General features: G+C 45.4%; 1 protein-coding gene across 1 annotated transcript in view; it reads left to right on the plus strand.

Moving 5' to 3' along the window:
- Positions 1–14,985, plus strand: part of ME3 (malic enzyme 3) — a 94,858-nt gene that overhangs the window by 42,586 nt on the left and 37,287 nt on the right. Inside the window, exons 3-4 of the mRNA XM_081197380.1 lie at positions 4,083–4,216; positions 5,686–5,835. Coding sequence (XP_081053506.1) covers positions 4,083–4,216; positions 5,686–5,835 — 284 coding nt within the window. The remainder of the gene's footprint in view (positions 1–4,082; positions 4,217–5,685; positions 5,836–14,985) is intronic.

The raw sequence follows: 14,985 nt of genomic DNA on the forward strand, positions 1-14,985 counted from the left end.
AAAGAAATACACATCTTGTGGAACAATAATGAACCTTCAAATTTAAAGAGACCATTCAACACGCCTATCTCAATATTGTCTGCGCTGACTGGCAGCCGCTCACCAGAGTTTCAAATAAGGGTTTCTTCAGGGAAGACACACAGGTTCTGAGTTTTTAAAAAAACCACAGTGTTGCAAATCGTCTGCGATGGTTGCCATGGAACATAAATCAAAGCCAATACTTGAATAAACATATTTTTCTCGGGTTCAGCCTGATAGGTTACCACGTGCTATTCAAGACACTTGAATTGTTTGTTGTTATGTGGAAGCCGTGAGTCACGCCACCTCCTGAAACCTTTTCAAATGGGTTCTTTAAAAAAAAAAGGTGTATGTTTCATTTCTCAATATTCCAATGCAATAACTTAAATGAAAACAATATTATTTTTGGCACGCCCATCCCGATCTGTTTAGTCATCTCTGTAGCACGTGCTGGCTCAGAGGAAGTTTGTGTGCAGTTGAAATCTGCCAGCAAAGCACTCTCCCGTCCTGTGGTTTCCAGCAACTGGTATTCAGAAGCATTGCTGCCTTTGACTGTGGAGGCAAAGCACATCCATCTTGGCTAGTAGCAATTGATCGCCTTCTCCTTCCTTGGGACTCTGTCCGGGTCCCATGTCTTCTCCTCCTTTGCTGGCTGTGCTTTCTACCATCTTGGAGTGATTTTACCTAGCCGAAATGTTCCCTTGAACTCTGATAAGGCCTCGTGCTTGCCTGCGTGGAGGATAGAGAGAGGTGTATCATACCCTCCAACACGTCTAAGGGAAAAAACAGGACGCTATTTTTCCAAGACGCCATCTTCCCGCTTTTTCTCACGAGGGCATGGCGGCCATTTTGGGTGTCGTGATCTCACACAATGTCGTGCTGTGATTCCCCCCTAAAAAAACCAACGGGTTTTTTGGGGGGTACGGCACCCCAAAATGCATGTTTTCGAATGCTACGCAAGATCGCAGCCCACTTTTGGAGAGGGTGGGAATCGTGGCATGAAATTGCGCGAGATCACAACACCCAAAATGGGGCTGTGCTCTCATGGAATAAACAGAGAATGGCTCTCTCTAATGTACACAAAGGCATCTTGGATGATACAGAAGCCTTTGGGACCCCTCTCTGCTCCAGCACCAGGATGCATGCCTGAGGGAGATACTGAAATTCCTCTTGGCCCTGAAAGAAAAAATGCCCCTAGAGAGGCTTCTGTGGTTTATCACTGAGGCTTCTGGCCTAACCTGCCTCTTCAGCCCTGTGAGGATTATTTGGCCTGGGAAGCTGGACTCTCCCTAGCCAAGGTTTCGGAGAAGGGGGTGATGTCATGGTGGAGGGGTGTCTGGCCCTCAAATGTTTGAGCAGGAAGAATCCCATCCTTTCCCTGAGCCTGAAGAAGCTCTCTCTCTCTCTCTCTCTCTCTTATAATAATATTAGCAGGTCCAGTGCTTTTTCCTGGGGGGACGCAGGAGTTCGCATACCCCTAAACATTTTGTGAATCTAAGTTTGGCCTCATTGAGGGGCAGTATTTCAATACGAGTAGGAAAATGAGAGTACCCCTAAACATTTTTTAAAAGGAAAAAAAGCACTAAGCAGGTCAAAGATGTTAAGCAAACCTGATTGACAAACTGATTTATACCACTACTACTAGCCTTTATTGGCATAAGTTAAAACAGTAAAATCATACAATGTCATCCAAATACATTGATAATCCATACAATATATAAAAGACTACCGGTAAATAGCCACCATTGAATAAATCGGGCAACTTTAGATTTAGCTTTAAAGAGCTTGGCTAAGTACAGTGGTACCTCGGGTTAAGTACTTAATTCGTTCTGGAGGTCTGTTCTTAACCTGAAACTGTTCTTAACCTGAAGCACCACTTTAGCTAATGGGGCCTCCCGCTGCCACCGTGCCACTGGAGCACATTTTGTGTTTTCATCCTGAAGCAAAGTTCTTAACCTGAGGTACTATTTCTGGGTTAGCGGAGTTGGTAACCTGAAGTGTCTGTAACCTGAAGCATCTGTAACCCGAGGTACAACTGTACCCCGAAACAATCTTGGTAGTTTCAGGAGTATCATCCCTCAGCAAATCTTGGATTACAGACTCTTTGTAAATCGATATTTTGAGCTGTAAGGGAGTCACTGGGAGATCTCTGCGATGGGTGACGGCAATCCAAAATTATGTGATGCATTGTATCTGGTGATTTCTTGTTACAGGAACAGAAAATCTGTTCTGGAAGGGAATTTTTTGAAACCTTCCAAACAATACAGATGAGGGGAATGCATTTAGACAAGCTAGCATAAAAGCTCTGTGATGGAGTATCTAAATTATAAAAGTAATTAGGCATTACTCCATGGTGGGGCTGCAATTCTAAGCAGGCAGGTTAACATACAAAAGTCTGGTAGTTTTTGGATTTCATGACCTAGCAGCCTCTGCTTGATGAGAGAGATGATTTGTGACTCATCGAATAGAAGAAGGGAATCTATTGCAATCCCTATTTGCCTGAGTTTGAGGGTAATATCAGAAAACCATGTAGAATCATGTGTATCTCTCTACAACCTGATTTATAACCCTAGCATGCTGTGATAACAAATTTATTGCATAGCACTCAGAAGCGTAGCAAGCTCTATCGTGTTGTTTATGATTACCGTATTTTTTGCACCATAACACTCACTTTTTTCCTCCTAGAAAGTAAGGGGAAATGTCTGTGCGTGTTATGGGGAAAATGCCTACGGGTGGCATGCCTACGGATTTTCCTCCTCTAAAAACTACATGCGTGTTATGGTCGGGTGCGTGTTATAGAGCGAAAAATACAGTAATTCCTCTTGTTTCTTGCGAAATACTGGATTTGTAGCAGATGTTAGTTCTTCTCAAAAGCAGACCTATTGAATGGCAGCCTGCTAAGTTTTACTTAGAGAAGACATGTAGAAACTGAGCTTTTATTTATTGTAAACAAATAAAAACAGGAATGGTTGACCACATGAAGCAAAATCCTTAAAAAAACCTGGGCCTCAGCCAGTGAGATTCATGGCTGAACAGGGATATGAACCATTTTGAAGCCTGTGAGCACTTCCAGGGTGATGTTGGTTTTTGGGTAAGATTTTAAAATAGGACATACTGGCAAATTCAGTTTAGAATCATAGAATTGTAGAGTTGGAAGGTACCACAAAGGTCATGTGGTCCAACTCGTGTAATGCAGGAATCTTTTGCCCAGCGTGGGGCTTGAACCCACAACCCTGAGATTAAGAGACTCATGCTCTACCAACTGAGCTATCCCTAGTGAATTGCACAACCATTGATGATTGGGTGCTCATTCGCAACAAATCTCCTTTCCCGAAAAGTCGGACTTTCTGCTGTAAGGAAAGTAATGGGGAAATGCGTTAGAAAGTGTGGGGCAGGGCTATGCATTGGAAACAATTCAGAATGTGCACTCGTTCAGTAGTCAATGGTGGAATCTAGACACATATAAAAACCGCTTTGAAAATGCTTTTTTAAAAGTGTTTTTAAAAAATACATTGAATTTTCCGTAAGGCCATCTAGTTTCACATTGTATCTTGCACTTAAAACACGCTTAAAACAATTTATTTGCAGCCGTGCAGTTGAGTCCAATGTCTTCTGATCTCCCTCCAGCCAAAGCAGAGTGAACGTTCAATAAAAAGGTTGTTTGGAAGCAGCCTGTGTCAAGAGTGAGGAAGCTGTGACCATCCCCCAGGTTTTGTTGCACTCCAACTCCCATCAGCCCCCAGCTGGCACGGCCAGTGGTCAGGGATGATGAGAGTTGTAGTCCAGAGTTGCTCCATCCCTGACATAGAGTTTAGGCTGGCTCAGTTCTCTGCAGAGCCCTGAAACTCACCTGCTGGCCTCAGCCTCGGCTTCACTCACTTCACAGGGTTGTTGTGAGAATGCAAGAGGGGTGGAGGACTCAAAATGCCTCCCGATAAGTTCTTCTTCTTTGTGGCGTATCCCAAAGAGAGTCCACCAAAGTGGAAATCTAATAATACTTCCTCTCTGTTAAGAGAGTCTCTCCATTCCATAACTGCTTCAACACATCCTCTCTTCCTTCCCAGGGAATGGCCTTTACCCTCGAAGAGAGGCTTCAACTGGGAATCCACGGCCTGCTGCCTCCTTGCTTCCTGAGCCAAGACGTTCAAGTTCTCCGCGTCCTCAAAAGCTACGAGACCAAATCCAGCGATCTAGACAAGTAAGCAAGATGGGAGGCGAGAGCGCTAGGCAAGGGGCTGTGGTCGGAGCTAAACATTAGGAAGGATGCACGTAAGATAAGGTTGCTCACCCCGAAGAACTCTGTGGGTGGCAGAGAAACCTGCAATATGATAGCATGCCTTAGATTTTTTGCAATAGCAGATGGTTGACAGTGGTTAGAAGGTCCCAGGAGAAGTCACCATTAAAAACAGTTTAAAAGAAATTGCAAATGCCACTAGAGTGGGTTCAAACATATATATCTCAAAGATCAGGATGAAAGGGTGAGTCTTCTGCATACTATGAAATTTGTGCAATGAAGGTCCCAGGTGCGCCTCTTTGAGGAGAGAGTTCCCCAACTTAGGGGCTACCACAGAGAAGGCCCTCTCCTGGGCTAACACCACCCCAGGCTTCTAACGGTGTTGGAACTGCCAAGAGGACCTCCTCTGCCGATCGCAACACCCAAAAGGAAGGAGGCGGTCTCTGGGGAAGGAGGTGGTCTCACGGATATTTGGGGCCTAAGTGATTTAGGGCTTTATACACTAGCGTATTGCAGAGGAGGTAGAGTAGGAAAGGGTAGTTGCTTTCAATGCAGCCAATGTTTCTGCTTCCAGCCTGAAATGAAATGGGGACCATCCCCCTACCGTATCCTTATTATTGCTTGTGGAGTTGCCATCGCTTTCCCTCTTTCAATTCACCTTGATCTCACATGGCCTCATGCACGATGCTCTCGCAATCCCTTCTCCAACACCAATAGCTCTGTATTCCTCACCACGTAATAAAACTGGCAGGTACCCTTTCTCTGGTTAGAGGATGGAGGGATGTTCACCCCACCCAACCACCACCAACTCACCAAGGACAAAATTGCACAGAAACTACTGCTTCTCTTGCTTTGCATAATTTATCCTACCATCTTTACATCTCTCTGTAGTTTGCTTTGGTTTTCCGAGGACTGGGGAGGGGCAAGGAACTCTGCCTGCTTGTTAGAAGAAGAAGAAGAAGAGTTTGGATTTGATATCTCGCCTTTCACTCCCTTTAAGGAGTCTCAAAGCAGCTAACATTCTCCTTTCCCTTCCTCCCCCACAATAAACACTCTGTGAGGTGAGTGAGGCTGAGAGACTTCAGAGAAGTGTGACTAGCCTAAGGTCACCCAGCAGCTGCATGTGGAGGAGCGGAGACACGAACCCGGTTCCCCAGATTACAAGACTACCGCTCTTAGCCACTACACCACACTGGCTGCAGTCCTGTGCTCACTTACCTGGGAGTAAGACTCTCTTAGCCCTACCTGGGGGTACCAGAGATTGAACATGGAACCTCTTGCCTAATAGCAGCTATAAGAAGCATGGGTTGAGTTTCCCCCCCCCCAAATCTGGCAGAGAACTGGCTCCGTTGCTTCTGCTTAGTATCGACAATGTCTCTCTTTTCCTTATGTTTTTCTTCTACCTCTTCCCCCCTCCTGCTGCCCCCTGCCAGGTATATCATCCTTATGACGCTCCAAGACCGAAATGAGAAGCTCTTCTACCGGGTCCTCACGTCAGACATAGAAAGATTCATGCCTATAGTATACACTCCCACCGTCGGCTTGGCCTGTCAGCAGTATGGGCTGGCTTTCAGAAGGCCTCGGTGAGTAGACGGGACTATTGTTATCTCTCTTACCCCATCAATGTGCCATCCCACCCGTCACTCCATGCTTAATTGGAAACGAATGTTCCTTTTGTCATTGGTATGCCTCTTAATGTGGGTGGCCCTCAAGAAAAAAAGAAATGCCCTTCGCGATTCTTGATCAAACGATGCAGCTATCAAAAACAGTTTGCATGTGTTTACTTAATGGCCTGCTGGGGAGTCGTTTTGTTCAAGAACAGGGCAGTGCAATCTAGCTAAATTTAACTGCAAAAACATTCTCACTTGAGCCCTCCTCCGTCAGTTCCATAACCTTTAAGATTCTTGTTGTCTTGCTGTTCAGCCCTTGGGGGTAAACAGCGATTGCCGTGTGGTTCAGCAAATGCCTTTTTGCTGCGTCAGGAGACAGAAATCGCTATGCCTGTGAACCATGCCTGCAGACCATGGGCAGGGGACTTGCCGGCACCTGGGTGGCAAACTTAGCAAGAGTCAGGGCGGAGCAAGGCAAAGGTGGCCTAGATTGGCAGGTTTGGGACAGCCAAAGAGCCCTTAAGGAGAGCTGTCAATCAGCCTGCCAGCATCTTCTTCCTGCTTCCTTTTATAAGGAAAGGTCAAGTAGGGCCAGGGGAGCTAACTTTCCAAGGCACTAGGTCACTGCATTCTGCGGGAGGATTTACCCTCCAGCTCCCTAAAACATCAGAAGCCCCTTCCATTGCAGCAGGGCCTTCACTGTGGCTGCCCCTGTTCTGTGGAACAGTGTCTCGGTTGAGATAGGACAGTACTATCAGATTCCAGTTGCTGGGAATCACAGCTAGGAAGAGGAGTGGCGTCTGGTTGGCCGCCGGGAGAGCAAAGTGCTGGACGAGATGGGCAACTCTCCATTGGCCAAGCATGAAACCCTTAATCTCAGAGTTCTGAGTCCAAGGGGGGTTGGACTAAATGACCCTCGTGACCCCTTCCAACTCTATGATCCCAACTGCTCCAGCAGGCTGTTCTTATGCGGGCAGCAACTTTTGGAAAACCACAGGTTACTCATCCTTGGTATAGATTCTCCATGCTTTTAAAAGTAACCCCTGAGGAAGAGGGAACTCCTTTGATATGTATTGGATTTGTTTCACATTCTTCTTAAACTAACCCCACATTGCTTTGTGAACATTGACTGGAAAAGAGTCCTGCTGAACCAGGCCAAACGACCCCAGCAACCTCTTTTCACCAGATGCCTGTGGGAAGCCTGGAAGAAGGATCTGAGTGCCACAACACTCTGCCCACTTCTGATTCAGTATTCAGAAGCATAGCACTTCCAGAACTGGAGACTGACCATAATGGCTAGTTCCTGAAGGATCATCTCTTATATGAAGCTGCCTTTTCTCTGAGATCATCCTCAGAGGCCCTGCTTCTGGTGACCCTTCCATCAGAGGGTAGGCAGGTGTTTGTTGAAGACAGGGCCTTCTCAGTGGTGGCACCCCAATTTTGGAAAACTCTCCCCAGGCAAGTGTTCCTGGTGACTATACTGCTCACTTTCAGGCACCAGGTAAAGCTCACTTTATTCTCCTGCCGTTGAGCTTGCTGCTGGTTCTAATGCTTTTGTTGTTTTTGTCTTCCTGCTGTTGGCTTTAACCCTTGTTTTTATTGGATGGTGTCTCTATTGCTTTATGGTTGGTTTATGGGTTTTACATTGCTAATGTAAGCAGCCTTAGACAATTAATAGGAAAAACATGGAATGAATATATTCAATATAACAATGGCTACACCCTCTTGGCTTCCTTTATGGAGATTATCAGCCATTCTGTTAGAGACCTGCCAATTTTATTCTTAGTACAGCTCTTAGAAGAACACTAAGTGTATAATTAATAATACTGAATAGTTGTGCCTGTTGTGCAGAATGCAGAAGTATAACCAGCTGTTTTTTTAACTTTCCAGTGTCATATATCAGGTAACCAGTTCTCCCCTGGATTCCATTAGCAGTGGCCGGTTTACAAATCTGAATCAAATTACATCTGGCTGTGTCCATTTTCAAGCTTTCTTCCCATGGCCAGCCTTTCCAAACCTGGTGCCCTCCAGATGTTTTGGACTACAACTCCCATCAGAACAGCTGGGGCTGATGGGAACTGTAGTGGAAAAAATCTGGATGGGACAAGTCTTGGGGAGGCTGTCATTATATTCCCAGTTTGCTCTATCAATAGATTACAAGCCATTTTGTAATCTCAGAAGTAGGAGTGTCAGAGAATTCAGAGAAACAAGAGCAGAAATCGCTGGTGTTCGCCTATTTTGTCCCATCACTGGCGGAGGAAGAGGAGAGCGGGGGGAGCGCACCGACCCCGGCAGCGCAATCCCGGTGGGGTGCCATTGCGGCTGCCCCCCGCCTGAGCGCCACACCCCCAGGATGTGCGCCAGCCCTGCCCCCACCTGCTCTCCACCCCCCAGTGGCGAAGCATGAAGCTCCGCCACTGTGTCCCATACCCAGAACAGAAGTCAATCCAGTGAATACAGTTGGCATTCATTGTTGTTGCTTTCAGTACACAAATGTAACTCTGGCTTTTGCTATTTCATTGAATACGTCCTCGCTTCTCAGGCATGAGCCAGCAATAAATCACACTGAGTAAGTGGCGTTAGCTCTTTATTAGAAGAAACAAAGTCTGCTCAGGAGTGCCAGGCCTAATGAGCACAGCAACTCTTCTTAGAGAGCCAGTGTGGTGTAGTGGTTAAGAGTGGTAGACTCGAAATCTGGGGAACCGGGTTCGCGTCTCCGCTCCTCCACATGCAGCTGCTGGTTGACCTTCGGCTAGTCACACTTCTCTGAAGTCTCTCAGCCCCACTCACCTCACAGAGTGTTTGTTGTGGGGGAGGAAGGGAAAGGAGAATGTTAGCCGCTTTGAGACTCCTTCGGGTAGTGATAAAGCGGGATATCAAATCCAAACTCCTCTTCTCTTCTTAGTAGGTCTTGTCCTTGTGAGGCAGTTGTGGAGACTGAAGGTCCCCACCTCCCCACAGCTGCCTAAGTCTCCTTCTCTCCAGGGCCCTTCCTAAGCAATCTGAGACTTGCGCCTGTGTGTGTCTCTGCTCTTCCCTCTTCATACCTCTTCTGGTTCTGGGAGACCAGGGGGAAGGGAAGCTTGTTGCAGCATGAGGGGGAGACATCTGTGACTCTGCACCAGTCTGACTCATCTCTGCCTCTTGTCCTCCCTCATCCCTCTCCACTGCTTCAGCTTCTGCCTCTGATTCTGGACTTATCTCTGCCACAGACTCTCCCTTCTCACTAAGCCCTGTTATCTCTTCAGCTTCTGACTCCTCCTCTTCCCAGTCTCCTCCCTCTGACCACTCATCATTGTCCCACCTCCGCTTCCCGGCCTCTGACCCTTCTTCCTTTGGGGGTTCCCTGGATGTTGGCCATGGTGGGTGGGACTGATAAGAGCTGGAGTCCCACAAGGTCTGGGCGGGAGGCACAGGTTCTCCTCACCTGCTACTAGCTCCTCAAAGTGCAGTTGTTTTCCTAATTCACAAAGAAGGCAAGACTTCCTCTGCAAAAGTTCCTCTGCCAATAATTCCAGCTCTTTTGGAAGCTGCCTTCCCAAGACATCTTTTTCCATTTATCTGTTTCTCGACCCCCTAGAAACTTCCTCTTTTATCACGATTAAAAGGGGTGGTTTTCACTTGAGAAATAATGCGCTTCTTGTTTATGTTAAGCATTTTTCTTCCTTCCTTAGAAAAGGTCTTCTCCAGTCAGATTTGGCCGGGTGAGGATACAATGCTGGCTCTCTGATCGCTGCAGTTCGCAAAATCGGAACGGGTTAGGAGAAATCACACAAAAATCAGAACTGATTAGTTTCAGACAGAAGCCTCTCCCAGCTCTACCACAAGATGCCTGGGACTGAACCAGGGACGTTCTGTGTCTTTCCCCCCAGTTCTGCAAAGCCTGAAGGGATAGCGGCACCGATCCACTCCAGTTTGAATTGAGGCAGAGGAAAAGAGTTTGTTAACCCCATTCTCCATGGTAATGGGCTGTAGCTCAGTGACACAGCAGCTGCTTTCGCATGCAGATAGTCCCGAGGGAACATTGTAGAACAACAAATAAAGAGCATGATATGTGGACAGTCCAATATAAATCCATTTCTAGTGCACTGTTACTGTGTCAAAGACATGTTGCAGAATACAGTGGTACCTCGGGTTAAGAACTTAATTCGTTCTGGAGGTCTGTTCTTAACCTGAAACTGTTCTTAACCTGAGGTACCACTTTAGCTAATGGGGCCTCCCGCTGCCGCCACATCCTGTTCTCATCCTGAAGCAAAGTTCTTAACTGGAGATATTATTTCTGGATTAGCGGAGTTTGTAACCTGAAGCGTCTATAACCTAAGGTACCACAGTATACCCACACACACACACACACACACACACACAAAACCCTGTCTGTACTACTCCCATCCTGCCATATAATCTGATTTTGAAAGATCCATGAAGCAGGGAGGGAACTCATGAACTCCTTGTCTCCCCCTGATCATAGTCTCCTAACTATGATCAGGCAACTTAGATCTGTGCTGGACCTTTACAGAGACAGCATTGTTTATATACTGGAAACACTTAACTAGTTATCCCAATGCATTCATTAAGCTGATTTCAAGAACAGACAGAGAGCACAATGCTACGACTAGCAATTTTCTTCATTGGCAATAAAATTCTAGCTGGATTGAAAGATCATCTTTTTTCCACTCTTTTTTTACTGTTATGAGAAGAGGGTTGTTGCAATAGGAGGGAGCCATTCCTGAGATATGTGGGTTTCATGTTTATGGGAAAGGGAGCCAAAATTCCTTTTCCCCACTTCTTTAGTTTCCTTTCATAAAAAAGGCTTCCTTTCTTCAGATACATCTGCTTTCTGTACGCTTCCAGCCACTGAAGCAGTTATTTCTCTCAAGGAGCTAAATGATTTCTGCCAAAGACTACACCCCATATGACCCATCACCTCTAGCCAGGTTGCAAAAAAACTTTTGTCTTCATTGGCTGCATTCGCATGGCACAATAAATCTGGCTTTCTCGCTTATCGCAGTTTCTGATGCACGCTCCCCGATCGCTTCTGCTTTGCTCCTACACTGTGTGAAGAAAAGAAATAAGCCAGGAAGCCACAATTAAAGCCTGTTGTTGTTGTTTAGTTGATTAGTCGTGTCCGACTCTTCGTGACCCCCTGGACCAGAGCACGCCAGGCACTCCTGTCTTCCACTGCCTCCCGCAGTTTGGTCAAACTCATGCTGGTAGCTTCGAGAACACTATCCAACCATCTCATCCTCTGTCGTCCCCTTCTCCTTGTGCCCTCCATCTTTCCCAACATCAGGGTCCTTTCCAGGGAGTCTTCTCTTCTCATGAGGTGGCCAAAGTATTGGAGCCTCAGCTTCAGGATCTGTCCTTCCAGTGAGCACTCAGGGCTGATTTCCTTCAGAATGGATAGGTTTGATCTTCTTGCAGTCTATGGGACTCTCAAGAGTCTCTTCCAGCTCCATAATTCAAATGCATCAATTCCTCAGTGATCAGCCTTCTTTGTGGTCCAGCTCTCACTTCCATACATCACTACTGGGAAAACCATAGCTTTAACTATACGGACCTTGAGATCCTTTTGGTTTAAGGGTGTGTGTGTTTTGCAGTGGATTCATAAAGATGCCTTGGAAATGGCACCTTTTGGCTCTCATTCGAAGGTCTGGCTTAAAACATGCGATGGCAGCTTAAGATGGTTACTCAGCAAAGGAAGGTGGCTTATTCTGCTTTGTGTTTGCAAATTATTTCAAGACAAATCCATCTTGACTCTCTTGTCTCATTCCCCATTCTCCTCTTCTTCCTCCACTTCACATTAAGAGTACTTGCAGGAGGAAAGAAATTATTGGCTATTTGGTTTTTTAAAGAACAGAAAACAAAACCCTGTAACAATTAGCTGAGCCTTTGCACGTACATGCGAGAGCCAACCCATAAAAAGCGGCAATTAGTCACTGCCGTTACTTCAACCCCTCGGATGGTTAATTATGATCTGTGCTTGGAGAAATGAAGTGCAGGCTCAGGCAAAGCGCCCTCTGTCATTACTGGCCCTTTGTCAGGAGGAGTGCTTGTTAGCTTAAGCCTTCCCCTAAAGAGCTAAACAATTACAAATGTTTGGTTTTCAAATTTCAGGGCCTAATGCACTTGCCTTGGCGATCTCAGAAAGAATATCTGCAAACATAGCGAATGATGGGAGTGGCTCCTTGGAAAGGCTCTCTGGAGAACCATGCTTCATTTCATACATTTTTGGGGAGTTTTCATTACTGGAAAAAAAGCCCTGAATCCCTTATCCAAGGTTGTTTTTTTTTTTAAATGTGTTGCTGAGGGGATGCGTCATTAAATCGTGCATTGCGTTACACAGAGCAGACAGGAATTTGCAGATATAATGAGAACAAGGGAAGCAGGAGTGAAGAATGGCAATATATATATATGTGTGTGTGTGTATATATATATATATATATATATATATATATATATATATATATACTCAGAGGTATAGAATTATATACACACACACACACACATATATATATGCTCAGAGGTATAGAATTATATATATATACACATACACACACACATATATAAATGCTCAGAGGTATAGAATTATACACACACACACACACATTATATATATATATATATATATATATATATATATATATATATATATATATATATATTTGCTTTCGTAGATTTTCACGGGTACAGGAATGCAGGTTTTGGTGTTTTCGGGTATCTTCCCGTGTAAGAGTTGGGGTGTCTAGGCGACGTTTCGACGAGGTCTCACTCGTCATCTTCAGGCTGGTGCTTTCGGCTTCTTGTTACTAGAACAGAGCAGGATCTCAGTGTTTGAGTTCCTATAAATACTGTTGAGGGGGTGTGGTGTATAGCCTCCAACGTTCTGGGTAGAGAGGAAGTTCCCAGGTTATTGTGCCTTTTCTTCTTTTGTTCATTAATTACTTGAGGGATATCTTGAGTGATTTCTTGAGTGATATTCTGAGTACCACTTAGGAGGGTCATTAGGTGTGGATTAGTTGCTAAAGCTTTCGTGTCTTGACCTCTTGAGCTTGTGAAGAGTTTTTCTGAGTTTTTCTGAGAAGAGTTTTTCTGAGAAGATGGCTGTACTGCACTTAGTTGTGCTCTGGCTTCGTGTATAGGGGCGAGCTGTGGTTTTGTGCCCTGTGCCAGCCAGATCTGTGTAGGGATTGCAGGGGGGTGCAGCATCCGGAGGTGCCACTATGGTTTGGCTACTGGATGGTATCTGTAATTTATCTGTGGAGAGGGTCTGGGTTTGGGTCTGGTGTGGTTGATTGGAGATGGCGTTCTGTGTGCCTCTGGTTCTGGTGTCGGTTTTTGTGGGGAGGGCTAATTTCCAGATGTCTGGCAGGCGGGACGTGTCGTCACGCTTGTTCATGTTGTGAGGGTGTTTCTCTATCTCGATGGCTTCCATGATTATTCTCTTGTGGTGATGTTCCATGTTAAAGAGCAATTTGGAATCTGCAAAATTAATTTCGTGTCCTGTTTCTTTCATGTGTTGGTAAAGAGAGGAAGTTTTTTCTTCTTTTTTGACGGCATTCTTGTGTTCTGCGATACGTGCATTTATTCGTCTGTTTGTTTGTCCAATGTACGTGGCTGGGCAGACTTTGCAGGGTATTTCATAGACCCCTTGGTTTTCTAACTGGATTTTATCTTTTGGGTTTCTGAGGATATTGGCTATTTTTTGGTTGGTGCAAAAGGCTGTTTTGATATTGTGTTTATGGAGGATTTTGCTAATTTTATCTGTGGTGCCCTTGATATAAGGAAGGAGGGCCATGCCATTGTTTTCTTCTGTGTCTTGGTTTTTGGGGGGTGTTTCTTTTTGGATTAGCTTCGTAACCCTGTTTTGCTGGTATCCGTTGGCGATTAACACATTTGAGAGATTCTGTAACTCAGTTGTCAAGTGGTCTTCGTCAGCCAGGCGTTTGGTTCTGGAGATGAGAGTCTTGGCTACGGAGTTTATTTGTGCAGGGTGGTGGTGTGATTGTGCATGTAAGTAGCGGTTGGTGTGTGTTTTTTTCCGGTAGATAGTGTGTCCTAGGGAGCCATCAGGTTTTTTGTAGATTAGGACGTCAAGGAAGGGAAGTTGGTTGTTGGCTTCTATTTCCATAGTGAATTGTATTTTGGGGTGTAGGCTGTTGAGATGTGTGAGGAAGCTATCTAGTTTTTCCTTCCCGTGTGGCCAAATTACAAAGGTGTCGTCAACATATCTGAGCCAAAGTTTGGGTTTGTGTTCTGACTTGTCTAAAGCATTGGTTTCAAAGTGTTCCATGTACAGATTTGCGATGACCGGTGAGAGGGGTGATCCCATAGGTGCTCCTTCTATCTGTTTGTATCTTTGTCCATTGTGGATGAAGTACGTGTTGGTTAGGCAGTGGTTGGTCAGGTCCAGGATGTATTCGGGGGGATTGTATTTGTTTTGAATGGCTGTCAAGGCTTCATTAATGGGCACTTGTGTGAAGAGAGATACAACATCGAAGCTCACAAGTAGGTCATCGGGATGTAGGTTTTGCTTCTTTATTGTTTCTATGAACTGGAAGGAGTTTGTAACGTGTGAAGCGATAGATTCTGCATAGGGCTGAAGTTGCTTAGCGAGAAATTTAGCGAGATTTTGTAGAGGTGAGCCTATGGAGCTGACTATTGGTCTGAGTGGTGTTCCTTCTTTGTGTATCTTGGGGAGACCGTAGAGTTTGGGGCATCTGGATGATTTTTCTCTGGGGATGATTCTTAGCTGGATTTCTTCACTGATAGGAGAGGCTTTTATTTTGGATTTGGTGGTTTTTTCCAGATAGGTGGTGGGATCTGTTTTTATAGGTTGGTAGGTAGGGTCTTGGAGTAGATTTGATAGTTTTGCTTGGTAGTCCGATGTGTTCATCACAACAGTGGCATTACCTTTGTCTGCTGGGAGAATGATTATGTTGTTGTCTTTCTTCAGGTTGGTGAGTGCTTTCTGTTCTTCTTTGTGTAAATTGCTTCTGGGTGGTTTGCTGGAGCAGAGGATGTTGGTGACTTCGAGTCTGATTTTATTGGCTTCATCTGGGTTGATTTTGGTTAGGCTAGCTTCGACTCCGCATATGATGTTTTCCGTGGGGATGCGTCTCGGGG

The sequence above is a fragment of the Podarcis bocagei genome, assembly GCF_964188305.1.
Source record: "Podarcis bocagei genome assembly, chromosome: 6".
NCBI classification, from domain to species: Eukaryota; Metazoa; Chordata; class Lepidosauria; order Squamata; family Lacertidae; genus Podarcis; species Podarcis bocagei.